A 20,142-nucleotide genomic window follows, 5' to 3' on the forward strand; every position below is an offset into this window, starting at 1 on the left:
TGCGTACTAGCTTGTAATTCAAAGCACGTAGATTGTGACATATATTTGGTTAATAGGTTTTAAAGACAATCAGGATTTTTTAAATGTAATTTAATAATTACAAGCCCCATTCCCTGAAAACATCAAGCAAATGGACAGTAAGTGGGGAAGAAAGTGCGATATTGTGTTATTTGCTAGTATTTATGGAAAAACCATAAGGTGGCACTAGGTGAGGGACCTGCTAAACTGCTTCCAGCCACGCAGACAAGCATTTTGGAGATGCACCAAAGTATGGAACATCGTACCCGAGCCAAGGCTCCCTCTGAGCACCCTGAGGTGTTCACAAAGGCTTCACCTGCCTCAGCCCCACAGGGCGGCAGAGGAGAGGGGGTCCCGCTCTGAACTGCCTCCTGTGTGAGTATTAATGTCAGTGCTGTGACACTGTTCCTTCAACAGAAAGGGAACCCGCTAAGCTACGTGAAGCTGCCACGAAAACCAGCCAGGTCATCTAGAGCTGACAAGCCAGAAGCAGAGACAGCGGGGCTTGGACGAGCTGGCCTCAAACTGAGCTCAGCTTAGTTTAAACTCCCCCTTTAACAGTCCCATTCCACAAGTGCAAGGTGCTGAAGGGGAAACCAACCCTCCATGCTGGGATGAGATGCTTGTCACCCTTCCCCTGTGTTGAAGACTCCCTTTGTGTCCCTCCTGCACCCACCCTCACTCACCAGACACCCGATCCACACTGTACATCCTCTCCAGCCTCTTTCTGTGCCACCCGGTCTCGCCGGACTGATGCTGCTCCAGGTCAAAGGAATGCTGAGAAGGGGCAGCCAGGCGGGTGCAGGTCGGGCACTCCTTGGAGCCCTGCCGGCTGCCGGGCCAGCCCCGGCAGTGCCGCCCGACACCGTGAGAGCCGCCCGCGCCGTGCACGTGGTGGCCGTGGTGGCATTCTTCTTGGGCAGCCCCCTTCATCACCACCAGTTCCACGCTTTCGTTCTCATGGTCCGACAGCATCGGCCTCTCGCCAGAGATGGTGTAGACTCGCGGCTTCGGTCCCTCGCTTGGCATCTTCTCCGCCTGCTCCTCGGAGAAGCTCCTCTCGAACTTGCCGTCGGAGATGACGGAGAGCCTGCGCTTGTTCTGTGCTGCCTGCTGCATCTCGGGGGAGTCCTCCTGGCCAATGTAGGAGTCTGCTAGCAGGTGATCTGAAAAAAATGACACGTTTGCCTTAAAATCCAAGCACCCCAGGCACCAACACATTCAGGAGGCTCTTTGTTACTGCTGCAGAACAGAGAAGCGAGGGAGAGACAAAAGGTTCTTGGGGGAACTTACTGTCAGATGGACACGCACCCATGACCTTGTAAATGTCCAGAGCTAGTACTGAAATGAGAGACATTTCTCACAGATATACCCCATGTTTTAAGCGTGCAACTATCCAGCAAACAAGGCTAGAAGCAAATGCAGCTCTCTGTGCCCGGCCTAAAAACACATACGTGCAAAACAGGCCTCGTTCAGCTGTACAGTCCTGTCTGCTTCAGGGAGTTTAGCAGTACTGAGCGGGTGAACGTTCGCAGGACAAGGACCCGCACCAGCTTCTCAAAGAAGCGAAACGCTGAGTGTTTCCCGCACCAAGTTATTACGTCTCAGAACTAAAGGAAAGGGTCAAACCACCAGGGTTTGTTTGGATTTTTCCCTGATTTTTTGCCAATTGGTTTGACATGAAAGAAATGCAAAAAGGCCTCGGCCGGCAGCTGTGACACAGCGTCCTGCTCCGCACAGCACCCCAGCAAGCTGCGCTCCTCGTGTGTGCAGATGGCGACGGCGCAGCCCGTGGAAACCGTCCTGAAGGAAAACACAGCCGCTCCCTTTGTGGGGTGGGAAGATGGAAAGGAGAGAGGCCCATGAGTGCAACTATCTTTGGAACCCACACACTGGATGAAGTGCCAGGAAATCTCAGCATTTCCATGGCAATCCCATGCATGAACCCTACAGTAGCTGCCACCCACCTGCTAATGCTTTTTTCAAGTGGCTGTTAATTACCTCTTACACTTCCCTTCAGATGGGAAGCAGCCAGGGGACTGGTGAAAAGGCTCAGCAGGGAATGCATTATTCATGTGACTACAACCCCAGAAAAAATAAAATCATTATTGTCCAGCACAGACAGCAGCATTTTAAGCAGAGGCAAAAAACAAAGCCAAGCTTTTAGTTCAGTGCATATTGAATGAACATCCTTAGCTCCTGAGTCATGACTTGAAGAAGCTGGTAACAACCTAAGGCTTGGCTGCCTTGCTGTGAAGGGAGGAAGGAGGGAGACCCATCTCGGGACAAGTCTGATGCTGTATGTGTGCAACATGGACCTTTCACTGCTGCCACATTCCACTTCCTCTTGTGCCCCTCCAGAAAGAGCCCTCCCAAGCTGAGGATGTATATTTTCAGATGTTGAATCTAAAGCTCATCCTGGATTGTGCTCACGTTGCCCAGGGCCTCAACCCGGCTCTGTTTGCAGCACAGACTGCACTGAACTGAGCTGCTACCGGTACAGTGTGTCACCTAATTGCATTTTTCTGCTTGAGATACAACATCCCCCAGCACCACGAGGACATAAACACATCTCTGGCCACTCAGCTCAAGAGGTGACTGTCAGGACTGTTCAGGCTGACACAGCTCAGGCTGTTCCACTTGTCTCCTAGTGAAACCTCACAGTCTCCAGACGCTGTAGCCGGCAGCTGAGCGACTCTTGGACTGACCAGGAGGAGCCTGGAGGAGTCCTACAGAACAGCTGTGCCTCTTCAATCTATAGCTGATGCCTCCTGAATCTATAGCTGATGCTGCCTTGCCAGGCTTCACATGAAGTCCAAAACACATGTCTAGGTGTAGTGAGGAACCATGTGCCTCACTGATACTGTCAAGGTGAAATATGAAAGGTGGACACGCACGGTCTCCAGCATGGACAGCTGCACCTCCTCCTTGGACTACAAGGGCTGGCACCACAACTCTAAGCCATTCAAGTGGAAGAAGCTGTTCCACCAGCCGCCATTCAACAGCATGTCCACTGCAGGACGCGGTGTCACAGACCAACCAGTGCAGAAACTGTTCACAGGCTCTACTTGTCACCCCTCCAGGGACAGCAGCCACCACATCTGTCCTCCAGCAACCCAGCCCCGCTCCAGTCCCAGCACAAACTGTGCTCTAGAGCGGGCACGTCTTGGGAAAACACCACCAAACCACTCTTTGAGATCTGCCAAGACCTGTGCTGGCTAACAGAGCCAAGCACGCCATATCTTAAATTAAAAACAAAGGCCAGTTCTAAGTACTCCTCTCAACTTGTCAAATTTAATAATCCGTGTAGGCACAATGATGCTACATATTTCTTATGATGCTACAAAATAGTGGCTGACAGCTGCCCCGTTCCCCTGAAATTAATATTCCTATGGAAGACACATGGCCTCACCAGAGCAAACACACAGGGTCATGCACCTTTACCCACGCAGCAACAGCACCGCGATTCAGAGACCCGAGAACCTCTGAACTCTGCCGTCTGTGGGTAAATAGAAAAATGAAGTGGCCAGAGCACAGTACGTCTGAAAATGCCGATGATCACAAGTGCAGAGACCAATTCCAGCCTCTGCTTTATAAGCCCCATAAAATCAACAGACATGGAAGCAGGACATGACTGGTTTCAAGTAAGAGTCAATTCCTTACTAAAATCATGGCAGGGTTACAATTCTTGACCAGATATATTCAACATAAATGACCTGTCTGACCCAGCATGCAAAATGCAAGGATAATCCTTTCTTCCTACCTTACTCGACCTTTACTCAATGTGTTTTCTCTTGTACTTATCTAATTTTCATGGTCTACACTACAAAGGCCTGTCACCACACCAATATTCTCTTTGTCAAACAATCGGATCGTTATTTCTTTTCATTCCATTTAGCGCCTTCAGTAGCTACACATTGGAGAAGCAACTTCATATGGAAAGGGAATGTGAAGCTTTATTCAAGACTTACAGTTAATAAAGTATTTATCTACAGAAAAAGAATACTATGAATGGAAAAGAGATTCAAACATCCATCGTAATGAATTATTGGCTTCTGAAAATGAATATGCACCATTCCAGGGAGCCAGTCTGTGCTATTATTCACACACACACACGTACAGCAGCAGCCTGGAGACGTTACCAGAGACCAGTTCCCCTCTCTGTGCCTGCACTGAACTGGGATCAGGTGCCAAAGCACCGCACCTGCTTCTACTATGGCATTTTAGATTCATATAATAGTTTGTTTCTGCTGGGAAAGAAGTCAAGCTGGTCCAGAAATCAACACCTAATCAAATCTGAGCCACAGGGATGTTCAGTGAAGAGAACGGAGAACCAGTAACAGGGGAGGTTCAGCAGTAACCGGAGCCAGCTGTGAACACCTCTGCCTGTCCCCACTGCTGCTTCCACCCCATTCTCACGTTGCTCTTGCAACTCTCCCACAACCAGCTGCTCCAACTGCCACACAGCCCAGGCTGGCGTGATTTCGGGAGCCTGGCAACAGCTCTGCTCCCACGCTCGCTTCCATCAGCAGCACCTCGGTCTCACAGCTGTACAGCTGCTCTGGCGCAGACACATCAGGATCCTCAAACAGATTTCTTTTCATGTTCGTGCTCTCCATGGATTTGTTGTGCCTGAGACACTTAACAGCAAGATGAAGGGAAGAGGATCAACGTGCCTGATCTGTAGATCTTGTGTCTATTGGTAACAGAAACATCTAAATCAGATTTTCATCACTTCCCTGTCTACCTGGGGGCTCAACAATCCAGTCCTGAGGGCAAATCCGCTTCTCACCCACCTTGTTATTTACTTGAACACACGTCTCTTTGGCTTCACTTGCTCCTCTCTGATATTTCTTTCTTCCACGTAGCACTGCCCAACGCAGTCCTCAGGGCACATGTATCTCCAAAGGCACAATCACCAATAGCAACGATAACCTGCACTGGTTAATTTGCAGTATCTTGGGAAGGAAAGAATCCACATTCTCGGTACATGTAGTTCCTGATAATTAGGCACTTATTACTATCAGATACTTACAATATGTCCTTTCTCATTCAGTAACTCTAACTCGAGCGCTTGCTGTGACCCAAGTAGTGAGCCGTGAAAGGACGTTCACATTGTCTTTCGCTGTCACATTTCTTAGAGGAGGGAACACGCTGGGACAAGCTGACTGATGCTGTTCACAACGGTGGGGGACTCGCCAAGCCAAACCCATATCTGATGCACACTGCTTTGTAACCCCATGGGATGGGGAGTTTATAAATCAAGGCAGAATAGAGCCACAAGACATATGCAGAAGCTTAAACAAAAAAAAGACCTAAATTTATTACTGTATTTAGCAGCCAAACCGATGATTAAAGTACCTTAGATTTAAAACCTCAGCTCCAGCATCACAAGCAAAGTGGCAAAGGGGAATCCAGATAAACCCTATTAAAAAAAGATCTGTCATCTCAGAAAAATATATTTCAGAGAAACAGCCCTCTGTCCCCTGCTCCACCTCCGCCGGACCTCTGGATCTGACATTTCTGATGCCGACTTTAAATGAAAGAACCGTCTCGGCCACTGAAGACAAATGGAAAGATTTTTAGGTTTACAGTACGTGGACTCGCAGCACTGTTTGCGGTGCTAGGGATGAAAAGGCTTTCTTTAGCATTAGCCCTGCCAGCCTCGCTGGTCTGCAGGGCCGAAACAGCCAAGGAACAGGCACGGTCAAAACCAGGAAATCTGTGCAAAATATTGAAGCACGAGGCAGGGAGATAAAAATGGAGATACAGCAATTAAAAAAAGGTCATAGTGGCATTTCAGAGTCAAGCAAGCAAATGTCAGGCACAACGCTCGCTGTGGGGTCACCTGCAGCCTGGCCAAGCCAGCCCCACCATGACTTTATGGGGCACCCTGACCCCACCGCTCCCGAGGAGGGAACGTCACAGGCTTCTCCGCAAACCACAGAGGAACGGCAAGGGAGCTGCTCCGAGAAAACAGAAGGTCACTTAACTATGACAACATGGCTCCAATTAGTCTTCTGCACTGAAACGGGCCTAGAAAACAAACTAGAGATGCTGTTGACATTGTGCCTCATAGATGAGTAACCTTTTAGTCTGGCCTGTAACATTAACGTGAATAGATGAAATTGTTACTGTGAGACACGACCCAAAGGAGCAAGTGGCAGCTCCACCGCTGGCCTTTGCATTTCCATGGTAACACCATGACCTATGCTTTATTTACTTTATAAGCAAACAACATATTTGACAGCAAGTTTTCAGATACACCCACACCATACCTGCGCTGACCGATCCTGGAAGCAGCCTGAAACCTTCGGAGATGAGATTTCGCATCCCTGCTCTGCTCTAAACGCAGGCTGCCTGCAAGCCCCTGTGGAACACGGGCTCTTTTTAGAAAGGCCACCTCCCCAGCTCAAAGCCACCTCCCCACATCAGCACAGGGACACACTGCGAGAGCTGGGACAGACGTGCTGCTGGGGTCCGTCCTGGGGATGGGGAAACACTCTCTAGAGAAAAAGACAGATGCGGTGCTCTCCCTGACCCAGACTCACTGGCAAACTGAAGGTCTCTCTTGGAGCGCCACAGGGCAGCAGCCTTGCCTCATGGCCTCATAAAAAGCACCACACGGGGGTTTCTCGAGCCCCACGGCAGTTCCCGGCGGTGCCAGAGCCTCTGGCGTGTGGCTGCTCCCCTCACACCCTCTATTCTGAAGCAGCAGAAGCCCAGGGTACAAACACAAGCGGTCCCTGCATGTGGCACAGTAACCTCAGCAAACACATTTCTCCCGCCACCTCTACCCATCGCTACTGGGCTGGGGGAAGCTCACGAATGCCCTCTTCTTCTTACACTCACTGTTTTCACTGTCGGCTGAAACATCATGCAAGAACAAAGAAAATAAGTGAATATGACTTTTTTTGAGCTCAAAAAGAAGCTTCTTCCAGTTTCAGGTAGCTATCCCCTCTGGTTTGTACTGATGCAAACCGGAGTAGCGATGCTGTTTCTGCAGGAATCACAGTGAACTTGGGTCAAGACCTGCTAGGCAGCTCTGACCCAAAGCTCCTCATCTCTGCAGCACCAAGCACATCTCATACTCGCTGGGATCTTTCCCTCTTTTGCCCCCAGCTCACCAAGAGCAGCCAGAACCAGAAACTGCCTGATAAAAAAAGTACCAGGGGACAAAACACAAAACCAAAAAAACCCAGCACAACCCCCTTCCTTTCCTCAGCAAAAGATCCTCGTGTCTGAATCCCATCTCACCGGGATGCATTTCTGCCTCCCCAGACAGGAGGAAGTTTCTCAAATGCTCTGCTGCTGTCATTTTCAATTTCACTGCCCCATGCCCTGGGTGTCTTTTCGTCTCACAGTTCCAGTACACAGAAATCTAAAGCAGTATCTCAGTGTGGGGCCTCCAAGATCTAAATTGGAAGAAGGGGACCCTGGGAATGTCCAAAACCCCTTATCCCATGAGCTCTGGTGATTATTTCTTCTATATTTTGTTCTCTTGCAGCCTTTTTACACTTCCCTTTCACAACATTTTAATCCTTTTCCCTGCCTTTCTTCCAGTTCTGTCCCAGGAGACACCCGTTCCTACACTAAAACCACGTCACAGACAAGCTGGAAAGCCTTTGGAAGGTACCAGAAAGCTCCAGCAAGGGCTCTGGCAGCAGCCTTGCAGTCAAAACACCAAACATGGGAGAGAGCTCTTCTTGGGCACCTTCCCAGCCCTTCAGCCTGCGTGGACAGCCAGCAACGAGCAGCGGCAGGAACGGCACCGGAGATGGATCAGCACGCAGCACCAGATCCCTCCACACACCCGTGTCCCGCCGGCTGCTGCACACTCCAACCCTCCTTTTATTTAACTCCTCAGGATATCTCAAAGATCAGGACAAAATACTGAGTGATCCCAAGGGGGCAATCACTCCATCCGCTGCCAGCAACTCATACGCCGTCACCACGCAGCTTCGTGTTCCCAAAGGGAAAATAGAAGAAAAACCTGTGTTGCCATCATCCCTGCTGTAACCAAACACAGTGCGCTCTGTGCGAAGCAACAGAAGAGGCAGAGGTACCTCCGCATCACCTGGAAAAACCTCCTCCAGAATAAGATGTTGAAGAGTTGCAAAGGGACAGTCACAGTATTTCTGAGGCATGAAGTTCTCAGGCCTCACATCAGGAAAAATCATAAGTTGTAACCGATGATATGTACCCTTCCTCACCTTTTTCCTCGCTACACGTACACCTTGCAATCCTCTTTACCTCCTGCTGATGTACCCACTGCCCCGGTGAAGGAAGCAGAAGATGGACAGACTGCGATTTCTTTGAAAACAGAAGGCAAACAAAGCCTTGCAAATAACTCACCCGACATGAAAGTGCTCGGACACGGCAGCTGGCCCATCCTGCTGATATACAACCCCTCTGTAGTTCTTCATTACCACTCCCCAACTTCTCAAAACTGTTCTGCCACACACATACACACAAGTTCTCCAGAGGAGCCACCAGAAATAGACTGGGCGATGTAAAAAATATCCCCAAAGAATAAGCTCTTTGATCTGCTGTGGAATGTGAAGCAAGAGGCAGGCTGCAAAAGCTGTTACACCAGCTACTTTCCTTGGAGTCGAGGACTCTAACGATAAAAAAACCCAAACGGACGATCCTCAGAGAACAAAGTGCAGCAGAAACAGAGTGAGTTGCGTCAGTCTCTGCACACTTGGCATCTCCGTCCAGCCAGCGGGTCTCCTGTGTTTCCACCCTTCTGCCAAGGAGTTGCATTAGCAGGTAAAGCAGCAAGAGAACTGGCATTCCAAAGATGCACAACCACCTCATTGTCTGCACAGGGATTGTCCTCTGCAAGGACAGAGGTGGGTTCTGGCTCCTGGATCCGCAGAAGAAGAGGATCCTGCCCTTCCCTCCTCCATTTAGGTCTCCACTGTCCCACCGAAGGCTCTGCCCCTTCCTGCTCCTCAAACACCACAACCCTTTTCCCTCACTGCATTCATCAATGACTTTAAACCTTTCTTAAACCATTTTTTTCTAGACTATAAAGTACTGAAGTCAAGGCCTGACTCCTTCCATTCAAATTTAAGCCAGAGCCTCAATCCCAGCTGTAATCTGTTGGCAATGCGGGGAGCATCCACACATACAGCCAGGGTTATTGCAGCAGAAAGAAGGTTTATCCCACCAGGTAAAGACACGGTGAAAGCCCAGAACGCCACAAACAGAGACATCCATGCACCAAGAGCTCAATTGTTCAGTGTGCTGAGCTTCCTGGACCTAAGCCGCCAACACACACAAGTAGGACTTTAACCACAGGACACTGGTGGACTTGTCCAGCCACAACTGCATCTCTCCCTGCATCCTCCAGCTGAGCTGATGAGTCGGGGCAGATTCAGGTACTTCTGTATATGTGCTACCTCTTCAATGTATGTAAAGAAGCCCTTTGTTTCACTGGAGTCGCCAGATGAAAGCTCATCATCCAGCTTAAGCGCTCTGCTGAGCCAGAGGTGAAGCTTGTGAAAGCGATACTGAGATATACAGAATTTGTGCAGGAAGGAAGAGTTGACTTCTCCATTATTGGACTACTGGGACAAACAAAAGGGAGCCAAATTTTCCACTCTCAACATTTATAGGATAACAACCTTCCCACCATGGTTATATATAAAGAAATGTTACAGGCTGTGTTAAATTATACACTGCAGAATCTCAAAAGATGACTTAAAAGTGATAATTCTTTTTTTATTTCCTCTTTTATAAACATTTAGAGTCACTTCTAGGCAACTTTCTTTATTTCCATGTCAATACTTAAGGATCCCATAAGGATTGTGGCATATCCACGTGTACCTCTCGCTGCTTGATTCTTATCTGGGGCAACTAAGTTCACTTGGATTCAATACAATCTCAAGCCTGATACACCGAGGGGGCAGCGGGTAGGAGGTTTCCCTGGATTGCTCACAGATGTGGTACCTGCAGAGAGGGCTTAAGCGCTGGTCTGGGGAGCCCCAAAAAAGTCAAAGTCATCTGCAGTACATTGTTTTAAAGCCCTTCCATTCACACAGTGAGCACAATTCAGCCAAGGACAACTTGAAGGTCATTAGAGCAGATCTAAGAAAAAAGGCAGGGACTCACTCAGCTGGTCAATGAGCAGAGTGATTGGGTTTGCTCCTTTAGCAAGTGCTTCTAACCTTTCCTGCCTTAGAGGTTTTAACACACAGGCACACACAAAATGATAACATGACTCTACATTACATTCTATTTTATAACTTTATCCCCTGCAAAACAGTTCAATGCTAAAGAATAATCTGCTGCTTGCTCACAAAGGATTTTCTGTGGATTCCACAGGATTTTCTATAGGTTTTGTAGTGAATTTATTTCTTTTCTCACAGAGAAGTCACAGCTCTGTTAGAAATGAGTTTCTCTCGTGTCCTCGTGCCCATCAAGCAGAACTCATCACAGGCTGACAGGGGTGATTTCTACATCTACAACAATAACAGATTAGCTTGCATGTGCTGGTGTCCTCAACCAGACAAGGCAAATCTCATTTTAAACCCTGTTGAAGGAAACCCTGGGAATAAATCCAGAGGTCACCTTTGCCAGCAAAGACAGATCACTGCTCATACACCAAGCATGTCAGTTAACGCTATAACTCACCTTTTTTTTAAATTCCCCAGAGACAGTAAGACCCAGGAGTGACAAACCAGTGCAGAAGCCTTGTGCAGTGCAGCCACTTCCCAGCTGAAACTCCTTCCAAGGACACCAGCTCTAGGGGTGAATTTATGACAGGGCACTTGTCCACCAAAACTGAACTCGTCCCCAGAGCCCACCCAACCTCTGAGTCAAACTGCCTTTCCTCCTCATTTCAGACATCCAGACGGTGACTCCTCCTGTCTCTGCTGCCGAGATCTCACATTAACCCTTTATATAATAAATAGATGCACTTTTATTCTAAAGACTATTAATAAACAGGTGCACGCACACACAGACACAAACATGGTTTGTCAGTTCTCTTACCTGAGCCGTTTCTGCTTTCAGGATGGTTTTGTGACAGATATTCTCCAAAAGCCCTTGCTGCTCTGCATATCCAAGCATCACGGGAGGCAGTAAGGGAGAGAAAGAGACACGGGGAATGGTTAAAGGCCAAGCAAAGAAGGAACAGTTCAATGTAACGCTCTTATCCTGCAGCTGCCATTCCCTCATCTTCAGGTGACACTGATTTAAATGTAATGCAATAGCAGTGCAGAACCTCAGTTTTTCCCTGGATGAATGGGAAAACAGAATTGGACTACAAGCCCAGCACTACTTTTGTGTTTAGTTTCTCTGTTAAAACTGAAAAAAATAGAAATGCATGTGCATTAATTGGCCTTGTTTCTGTGATGCACACAGGAGCTGGGTGACTGTCTGACTTAAACACTGCCAGCAGTGCAGGGCAGAGGTGTCTCCACCCCGGTCGCAACCATCGCCCCAACCTCTGCTCTGGTTCAAACGCTCCGATCTGTGAGCCAGCCCAGCTTAGACGTTAACGCAAATACCATTTCACCCACATTGACCCCAAGCTCTCAAGCACCAGCTATGTCAGTATTTGGATTAATGGACAACCTTATTTGAGAGAACCCCAAACACCCCACAGAAGCAGTTGTCGGTCCTCTGATGGATTCAAGTCCTGAGGATGACTGAGATGCTACCAAAATTTATTAAGAATCCACCAGGCAGGGTGAGCTCAACCCTTATCACACCTCAAGGCCCACATAAGAGAGCAAACCTATGAATATTCCAACCACAGCAAAGCTTTCTGCTTTAAGCCCACACAGGAAAGGAATCCTTGGTCAAGGCACACATTCCCTGGTATACAGTAAATATAATTGCCAGTCTCCTATTGCCAGGATATTTGTAACACCCTGCTGCATGTCCTCCCGCACCAAGCAAACCCGTGACCGAACACAGCTAATACCAGCTTTTCCGCAGCCATGTCTTCTCCCCAAGTTTGTAGAACAATCTCTCCAAGGTCTGCAGCATCACGATCAGGGTGATATTTGCCAGCGAACAGTCCAGTGTGGGGGCCCGTGAACACCGAGATGAAACAGCCACCCACCTGCTTGGCAAGCCAAGCCAGCAAACCCAGCGGCCAAGCGCTCTCAGCCAGCAAGCACACCGGCATCTCTTGGGGGAGAACACAAATACTTGCAGCAACAGGGAAGACTTTCCGTGCCAAAGCATCGTGTCCTTGTGTCCCATCCTCTCCCTCCAGAGATGCTCAACCTCACAACATCCCTCTCCAGTTCAAGCTGCCACTAAAGGCCACGCTCGTTACAGCCATTAATCATCTACATAGGAAATGGCTTTGACCTCCAAAACAATCTTCTGCTTTGCTACCCGATGCAGCAGCGTATTCTCACCTGTGTAGGCAAGATTTTCCCCCACTGCTTTTCTACACCTCCTTCCAAAAGCAAAAAGATTAACAAAGCTACAATATACCTCCCAGAGCGACTAGAGCTGAGTGGGAAGTCCATTTGTCATCCACAGCCAGCAATAGGGGATCAATATGAGCGATGAAGAAAGAGTAATCTAATCTCCCTGGGACGAAATTTCAGCACAGCCAAACACAAAATGCTTTGGAGCTGTGCAAGAAGCAAGGTTTAACCTTTTGTGCCATTACAGCTAACACACAGAGCTGAGGGTTTTCTGTTCCCAGCTTCTTGCCTGTCTTGTAGCAGATTGTACCTTTAGACACCAGCTGGAGGTGGCAGTTGCCCAAACTGTCCTCCCCAACGCCGAAGCACCCCCAGGGATGGCCATGCAGAGACTCTGTCACATGAGGAAGCTCTACAAGTAGTACAAAGTTTCCACTATGAAGAACAAAGGGATGACCATCATGGTTCACCCATACAGACTGACCAGCGCCTCGTGGATGTTCATGCACTCATCACATTTCTGTTGTCGCAAAAAGCAGGACTTGGTCCTGGGGCAACACACAAATGTAAAGTTGGGAGCTGGACTGTGGCCACGTCAGAGAAGTTGAGTCACCCTGAAGGTGGTTAAAAGATGTGTAGATGTGGTGCTTAGGGACATGGTTTGGTGGTGGACTTGGCAGTGTCAGGTTTACAGCTGGACTCAATGATGTTAATGGTCTTTTCCAGCCTAAATGATTCTATGATTCTAACATCAGGCTATGCAGCTACAAGAGCACTCCTGCGCTGCTCCTGCACTCCATCCTAGAGGTGGTTAAGGCTCAGCCAAAGCCACCGCTGATCTCAGCTGGTACTGGCACTAGCCCCGCTTTGAGCAGGGGGTTGGGCTCTAGACTTCCCAGACCTCTTCCACCAACACTTCTGGGACTCCAAGGCTTCCTATGAAAACGTCTGTCCTCGCCAGGCATCATCAACACATTTCACAAACAGGGTGCTTACACCCTTGGGAAAGACTCTGAAGCTTCTCATGTGTATCAGGAGTCATTCCATGTAGAAAAAATAACAACGAGCAAGTTCTCAGATAAATTATCACTGAGAGAACATGGCAATTTACACAAGAAATGCTGAAATGCAATGACAAAATTTAGCCTGTAACTAGTTCAAAAGCTCCAAGAGCACGTTAGCCCATCTACCATTCGCTCCACTCAATTCTCTGCCAATGCCTGAAGCTGATGTGGCTGCCTTAAAATCAGAATCAACTCTTCACCCTTCGCCTGCAAACCACAAGCTCAAAAAATTAGTACCAAGCACCTCCTGAGACCCAAACTGCAAACGGCTAACACAGAGCCAGGGAGGAGCACTGTCCTCCACCCACCTCGTTCCATGGTGAAAACAGGGTCACCTGCAGCTCTGCCACAGCTGCTCCATTTCCCTCCGACACCACAGGCCAGCCTAAGAGCAAACAAACGTGGACGCTTGATCACAATTATCTGGCAACAGCTAATAAGGTAATGAAGCCTGCACGGTACAATGTGCAACGGGGGTTTTCCAGCCAATTACACTGCAAACTTCAGGCTCATTTTTTTGCCTATTATCTCAGTGGTTTCCTTCTCCATTCCCGCTTCCCAAGTGGCACCGGCTTCTCCTTGGCCGTGCCTCACTGATCTCCCACAGACGGCTGCGTGTGTCCTTTGCCAAGGGCACTCTGCAGCCAACCAGCTCCTCATGCCCAGGCTCCCCTCGCCAAGCCCTTTGTGCCCATTACCACCCTGACTGTGCTCCTAGTCACCCCAGGTCACCAGCACCTGCCATTCACCCCCTTCTCTTCAGCCACCCGCTGACTTGATCAAAATAAAGTGAGAGCAAAATTCAGACAGATGGCAGCTGCTCCATTCATCCCATTCTTTACTATTTCTTTTATTGACACGCTGTATTAATACAAGTCACACAGTCATGCTTTTCTCTCAGCTCAGTTTTGCCTCCACTGTCACAGCCAAGTTCATGTCCCATCACGCCTTCTGATGGCATTGGACAGAAAACCTTTCAACTGGGCTCAGAACAGAGACGCCTCGGGATAGCTTAACTGGCAAGAGATAAAAAAGGAGACTTATTTCATATAAATGAGATGAAGTACAAGGTGCCTTACAGATCTGTGGGCTGACGAGCTATAACCTGAGTGTATGACCCCGCAAAAGCTGCATACAAATGAGCAGGTAGTACTGAGCGGTGATCGGCTGCTGATATGAACAAGTTCAGCCCTGACTCATCCAGAGAGAGGTTTTCATTCCAGTGGCAGATCAGACCTGCACGTTACATAGGCTCGATTTAACAAAAGGACATCAACCACGGACCACAGCCTTAGCACGCTGCACTACTGAGTCTAACCAGTAAAGACCAGACTGCCATTGCCTCAGAGAAAGCATCACTATCTTCTCCGGCTTCTTTTCCATCAGAACGACTCCAAGAATGCAGAGGGTAGGACAGGGCAGCACAACACAGGCAGCAGAGCCTGCTGCCCGTCCGGGGGCGCTTTTCAGCACTCACGGTGCAATGGGTGTCGAAGGGCTGGAAGAGAAACTGGCTGAGATTTTGCAAAGAAGCACAGACGGTCTAGACATCCATTTGCTAGAAGGAGGAAAGCCGCCAAATAACAAAGATCTCAATTACAACGTGATGAGCATGGAATAGCCTTCATGTCTCTGAAATAATCACATCAACAGGATAAAAGGGGCCTTGATGCATACGAGCAGCTAGGAGAAATTGATGCACACAAATTTATGCAATCCATCAAACTGACACTGAACCGAGCGAAGAAATGGGTATTGAAACACTCAGAGGTACGCGAAAGACCCAAGATAATTCAACTTCGAGCAGAGCAGCAAGCTTAGCAAAACCTGGACTATTCAGCAGTATTACATGGAAAAATAAAGAACACCCACCACCTTCTTGTGTTCCTCCTGAAGTAATGCCCAGAGGAGGAGAGCAGGAATCTGTTGTGACAGCACCTGACAGCGCGGCACCTCGGGAAAGCTCGAGAGAGGAGACCTGCATCATCAGGACCCGCGTCCTCCCACAGCAGCAATCCTGCTCCCGTCACCGCGCGGGGGAACACCGCCAGCATCCCCCCAGTTAACAGCTCAGTCATTACACACCGCTCACACCTGCCGTGTTTAAACCTAGCACAATACCCCAACAAAAATCAGTTTTCTGAAGTATCTATGGAGGGAGGTGGCAGATGGAAAATTTTAAGTTTTAAAATGCTAAATTCTCATTCTCCAGAAAAGCAAATCAGATGTCAGCAATGGATCTTAAAGTCAAAGACCCCAAGATCTTGGTGGAATTTATAGTCACAAAGCCTGGAGAGGTAGAGCAGGAATAAGTTAAAAGAACAAGGTAATCAAAGCCCAGAGAGTTCATATCACCCACAGAAAATCCACAAACGGAAAAACGAAATCTAGACTCCATGAAGAACCCCAACCGAAGACAAAATTGTTCCTGGAGCAAGAAATCCACGATAAGGAATGTATTCAAGTACCTTGGCATTTTTGAGGGCAAGTTCTACCCTTTACGCTTCACCGCCTTGTTTAAACCCACTCCCCAGCCCTCTCTGGTGAGTGCAGGGGGAGCAAGACCAACTCTTACCTCTCTGTGGGGTATCTCAGACTAGACACCAAAGTACTGAAATTGGGTAAGAAGAACCGCACATTCGACTGAACTATTTCTTGTGCTAAACTACAGCGAGGAGAGACGGTTCTGGAACGCCCAGCAAAAGTCTCGTGTCCGTTTGCTCGCGCTATCACACACTCCTAAAGAAAAGCTGTAGGCCAGAGTAACACAAAGCAGAGCTGCAGGAAAACTTATTTATGGCCACAGTTGGGGTGCCAGCATTGTTCTGTAGGCATCAAGGCAGCAAGGACAAAGAGGGCCAGTTTCTCAAGGCTTTGGATCATCCGTGCCCTTGAAAGTGTGCTGAGGAAGCTGAGGAGCGTGTGTCAGACACCACGGGGGCCAGGACCCCGAGAAGAACCACCACAAAGCCCCATGGCAGCAGCCTGGGGGCTGTCGGCGCAGGGGCAGCACCAAGGTCACACCTCAAGGACAACTGCACCGTCCCTTCAGCACTCGTGCCCCGGGAGCTGCAAGGTGAAAAAAGCACACACAGGAATGAAAACACAGTTCAACGGGGAGATCTCGCACGAAATCACTTCAAATTTCACCAAAGCAACAGCACTAAGCCACGGTCACTTTGCGGTGCCATATGCAGAATCGGTGCGCGGTTTGCTGCAACTCTCCCAGGAGAGGACAAGACGACAGAGACCAAAGTTCGCAGCATCGCAGATGCTCTCGACAACGCAAGCACAGAGCAACTGTGCCATTATTTTGTAAGGAGCTATTTAAAAGACCTAGCACACAACAAACTGCATGGAGCTTAATTAATTCTCCTGGGACTGGAGACTCCCCTGAGTCGCTCTGCAGAGATTTTAATTTAGGAATCTAGGGAGCTTGCACCTTCTGCTTAGATCACATTACTCACTACAGCAAACAAATGATGCTCCCTGCTCAGTAAGAGAGAGAAATGCGCGCACACACACACACACACACACTCTTCAGCCACACATAATAAATATACATTAGGGCCGCTTGGACTTGCAATGAGTTTCAGGAGATTATTTTTCTCTCAAAAAAAGAAAAGCCAGCAGACCTATGAACAGGGCAGAGCTCAGGAGGTGCAGAGAAACAATCGCAGGGCATCCCTTCCTGCAGCACGAGAACAGGATCCCACCGCCGCCTACCCGAAACCGCAGGGGACCGATCACTGCAGCAGAGCCACCCATAGAGGTGACCCAAGCACCCAGCCCTCTTGGGAAGAGCAGAACTGTCTTTGTAGCCTTATCTACTGTCCTGCAGAGCCTTGGCGCTGCATGTAAGGAAGATAAGGACATGGGGACACAGAGGTGGACCCAGGGCAGAGCAGAGGATGTAGTGATGTGCTCTGGGAAGCCCGGAGGAACCTTTCAGCAGGTGGGTCATCACCGCTGGAGAAATCCTGCGGGTGGCAGAGCCCTCAGGAGGCAGAAACAGCAGGACAGAGGCACATTGGCAGCGCCTGGCCCCACTGGCACCTTCTCCATGCAAGGAGGCAAGTCAGGGAGCTCCTCAACAAGTTCTTTGCCCTCCCAAAACGCTATTTCAATTTGGCATTTCTAGGGCAGGGCATGAACAGGGAGACACATGAGCACCTGTCCTGTGCCACGGTCTGCATGACCAGACACCCCTCAAGGACTTCACGTTCCCCAGCCCAAGCCTGCTCAGCTAACTTTCCTGGTCAAACCACCCCAATTCTTACCACCAAGAGAGATCTCAGAGCTCCCACATAACAGCAGCCGGTCAGTAGTCGGAACAGGTATGCAGCAAACCAGAATCCCAGAGACACCTCTTGGACTCTACAGAGTTGATACCACTTGAGTGGCATCTGACTGTCCTGGTGTGGGCTCAAAGTCCATCACATCCAAAACACATCAGTCGCTCTCAAACATCCACTCTAACATTTGAAATCTTACTGATTACCAAATACGTTGCTTGTGCAACTGTCTAATCCCACACCCAGAACCCCATTACAACAGTTCTGGTGCACTTTGTGTCATTTCTGTATATCCACCTGGCTGAAAAGAATCCTACTTCCAGATCTTTGAATGCCACTGAAAGCACTCTGGTTTTTGTTATGGTTATGAACCATGGAGAAAAGTTCCAGGCTCTGCCCGGACAGCTTTCTCCAGAGGCACTTCAGACATTGAAGGATAGATTTCTTTACAATGCAAACAGACATCTTTGGATCTCTTCGCTTCAACCCATAAGACTATCTTTCCTCCTGGCACAGCAGAGATGCCGTAATGCCGAGTTACAGTCACAGAGAGGTGGCTGAGATGTCTCAGCTGCACAGATCAAGTCCTACACATAACTCCGGGTTATTCTGAAGCAATTTTGTCTAACACAAAGGAGGTGTTATATAACACAGTTCAAAAGTTTATTTCTTCCTATTTTTTTCAGTAGCAAAGAGTGAATCTAGATGTGGCAGAGATGCTGTCAGACCCGCCTGTTCGCACAGCTGTGCTGTAGGAGCAGCTAAAAAGCTGCGCCAGTGCCCCAAACAGTCACCGGGTGATCGCTGTGACACCTGCACCTCAGCGTGGGAGAAGGGTCCTTCCCATCTCTCTGGGCAAAGGGCACCGTAGCAACGCCCATCTGCGATAGCTTTTTAAACCTACGTGCAACATACACTATTCCAGGTTCTCCCATGTTTGATGCTAAAAAGGACTGGGATCAGACAGTAAGTGAAATTCTACACTGTAAGACAAAATACAAACGCAAAACAGGCACAATATAGAACCCAAATCTTTTAACTGGTCAAGGTAGTGGCTTGGGACATTGCCGGAGAGAGATTCCATGCAATGGGTTTTCCACTCAAAGGAGCGTGACCCCTTGAAGAAAGCCGCTGACTTTGCCGTCGGACACACAGATGACATTTCAGCTGATGAAAAATCACCGAGCAAACTGACCACACTTCCAGTTCCCAAAGATAAGACAGACCCAGCCCTGACCTGCTCCTTGCAAACCGAGGAAATAAAACCTGCGGATGCTGTTAGCTGGGTTGGCAGCGAGAAACGCGGACGCCTTTGGAGACAAACCAGCTCGCCCAGGGCTGAGGGTCCGACCTTTGGAGACAAACCAGCTCGCCCAGGGCTGAGGGTCCGACCTTTGGAGACAAACCAGCTCGCCCAGGGCTGAGGGTCCGACCTTTGGAGACAAACCAGCTCGCCCAGGGCTGAGGGTCCGCTGCGTGCGGGGAGCACGGTGACCCCCAGCCACAGCAGGCGGGTGGCTGCTTTGGGGGGACCGCAGCAGCGAGGGGGCCGTGCGGGCACATGCTGGGTCCCTCCAAGCTCGCCCAGCCCAGGCCGCCACTCCCGAGCCCCGGGGGGAGCACCTGCCCCGGTGGCCCCGCACAGCCCGGCCCTGCGGGACGCGACCCGGGGCCGTACCAGCCTCGGCTCGTCCGGAGGGGCTCGGGGCCTTCCCGCAGCTCGGCGCCCCCAGCACAGCCGGGGGCGGGCAGGGTCCCCGCAGCGCGGAGCTCCCCGAGGCGGGGCCCGCCCGCCCGCGCCCCCGGCACCCACCTCACTTTGGCCGCCACCGACGACATGGCCTCGTTCCTCAGCGTCTTCCTTTTGGACACGGCTGTGCCCATATTCGCGCGGGGGGAAGCCGCCGGGGGAGCGCTCATCGCACAACCCCGCGGCTGCCCATGCCGCGGCGGGGCCGGGTGCCGGGGCGCGCCGCCGCCCCTCGCTGCCGCCCGCCCGCCGCCCGTCCCTCAGCGCCCCGCCATGCCGCGGCGCCCCCGGCCCGCCCCGCCGCGCTGCCCCCGCCGACTGCTGCGCTCCGCCGCGGCCGCTGCCTCCTCATTGACTGCGGCAGGAGGGAGGGCCCGGGCACCGCCCGCCGCCCAGGAAGCGCCGCTATATTTGGCCGGCGGCTCCCCCCTCCGCCCCCGCCCGGCTGACATCATGGCGGGCCGGCCCCGCCTCAGGCGGTTGGCTCGACCCGGCGACCCCCGGGAAGGGCAGTTGTCCCCAACCCCCGCGGGTCCTGCCCTCACCTGCGGGGCATGTCCGGCCGGTGGCGAGGGGAGGCCGGGGGGGTGTTCCCTCCGGGCTCCCAGCAGGAGTCA

General features: G+C 50.3%; 1 protein-coding gene across 9 annotated transcripts in view; it reads right to left on the reverse strand.

Annotated features, from left to right (window-relative positions):
• Positions 1-19,841, reverse strand: part of NSMF (NMDA receptor synaptonuclear signaling and neuronal migration factor) — a 47,263-nt gene extending 27,422 nt beyond the window's left edge. For 4 of the 9 annotated variants that reach the window (XM_065036054.1, XM_065036048.1, XM_065036049.1 and 1 more), the window contains exons 1-3: positions 19,589-19,840; positions 11,020-11,081; positions 705-1,184 (exon numbers count right to left, since the gene is read on the reverse strand). In XM_065036054.1, the coding sequence (XP_064892126.1) occupies positions 705-1,184; positions 11,020-11,081; positions 19,589-19,695 (649 nt within the window). In that variant the 5' untranslated portion in view covers positions 19,696-19,840. Of the gene's footprint in view, positions 1-704; positions 1,185-10,659; positions 10,771-11,019; positions 11,082-19,588 lie in introns of those variants that run through there. The other 5 variants (XM_065036052.1, XM_065036051.1, XM_065036050.1 and 2 more) reach the window with 4 other exon arrangements.
• Positions 19,842-20,142: the final 301 nt, after the last annotated feature.

Source organism: Columba livia, chromosome 19, assembly GCF_036013475.1.
Source record: "Columba livia isolate bColLiv1 breed racing homer chromosome 19, bColLiv1.pat.W.v2, whole genome shotgun sequence".
Lineage (NCBI taxonomy): Eukaryota > Metazoa > Chordata > Aves > Columbiformes > Columbidae > Columba > Columba livia.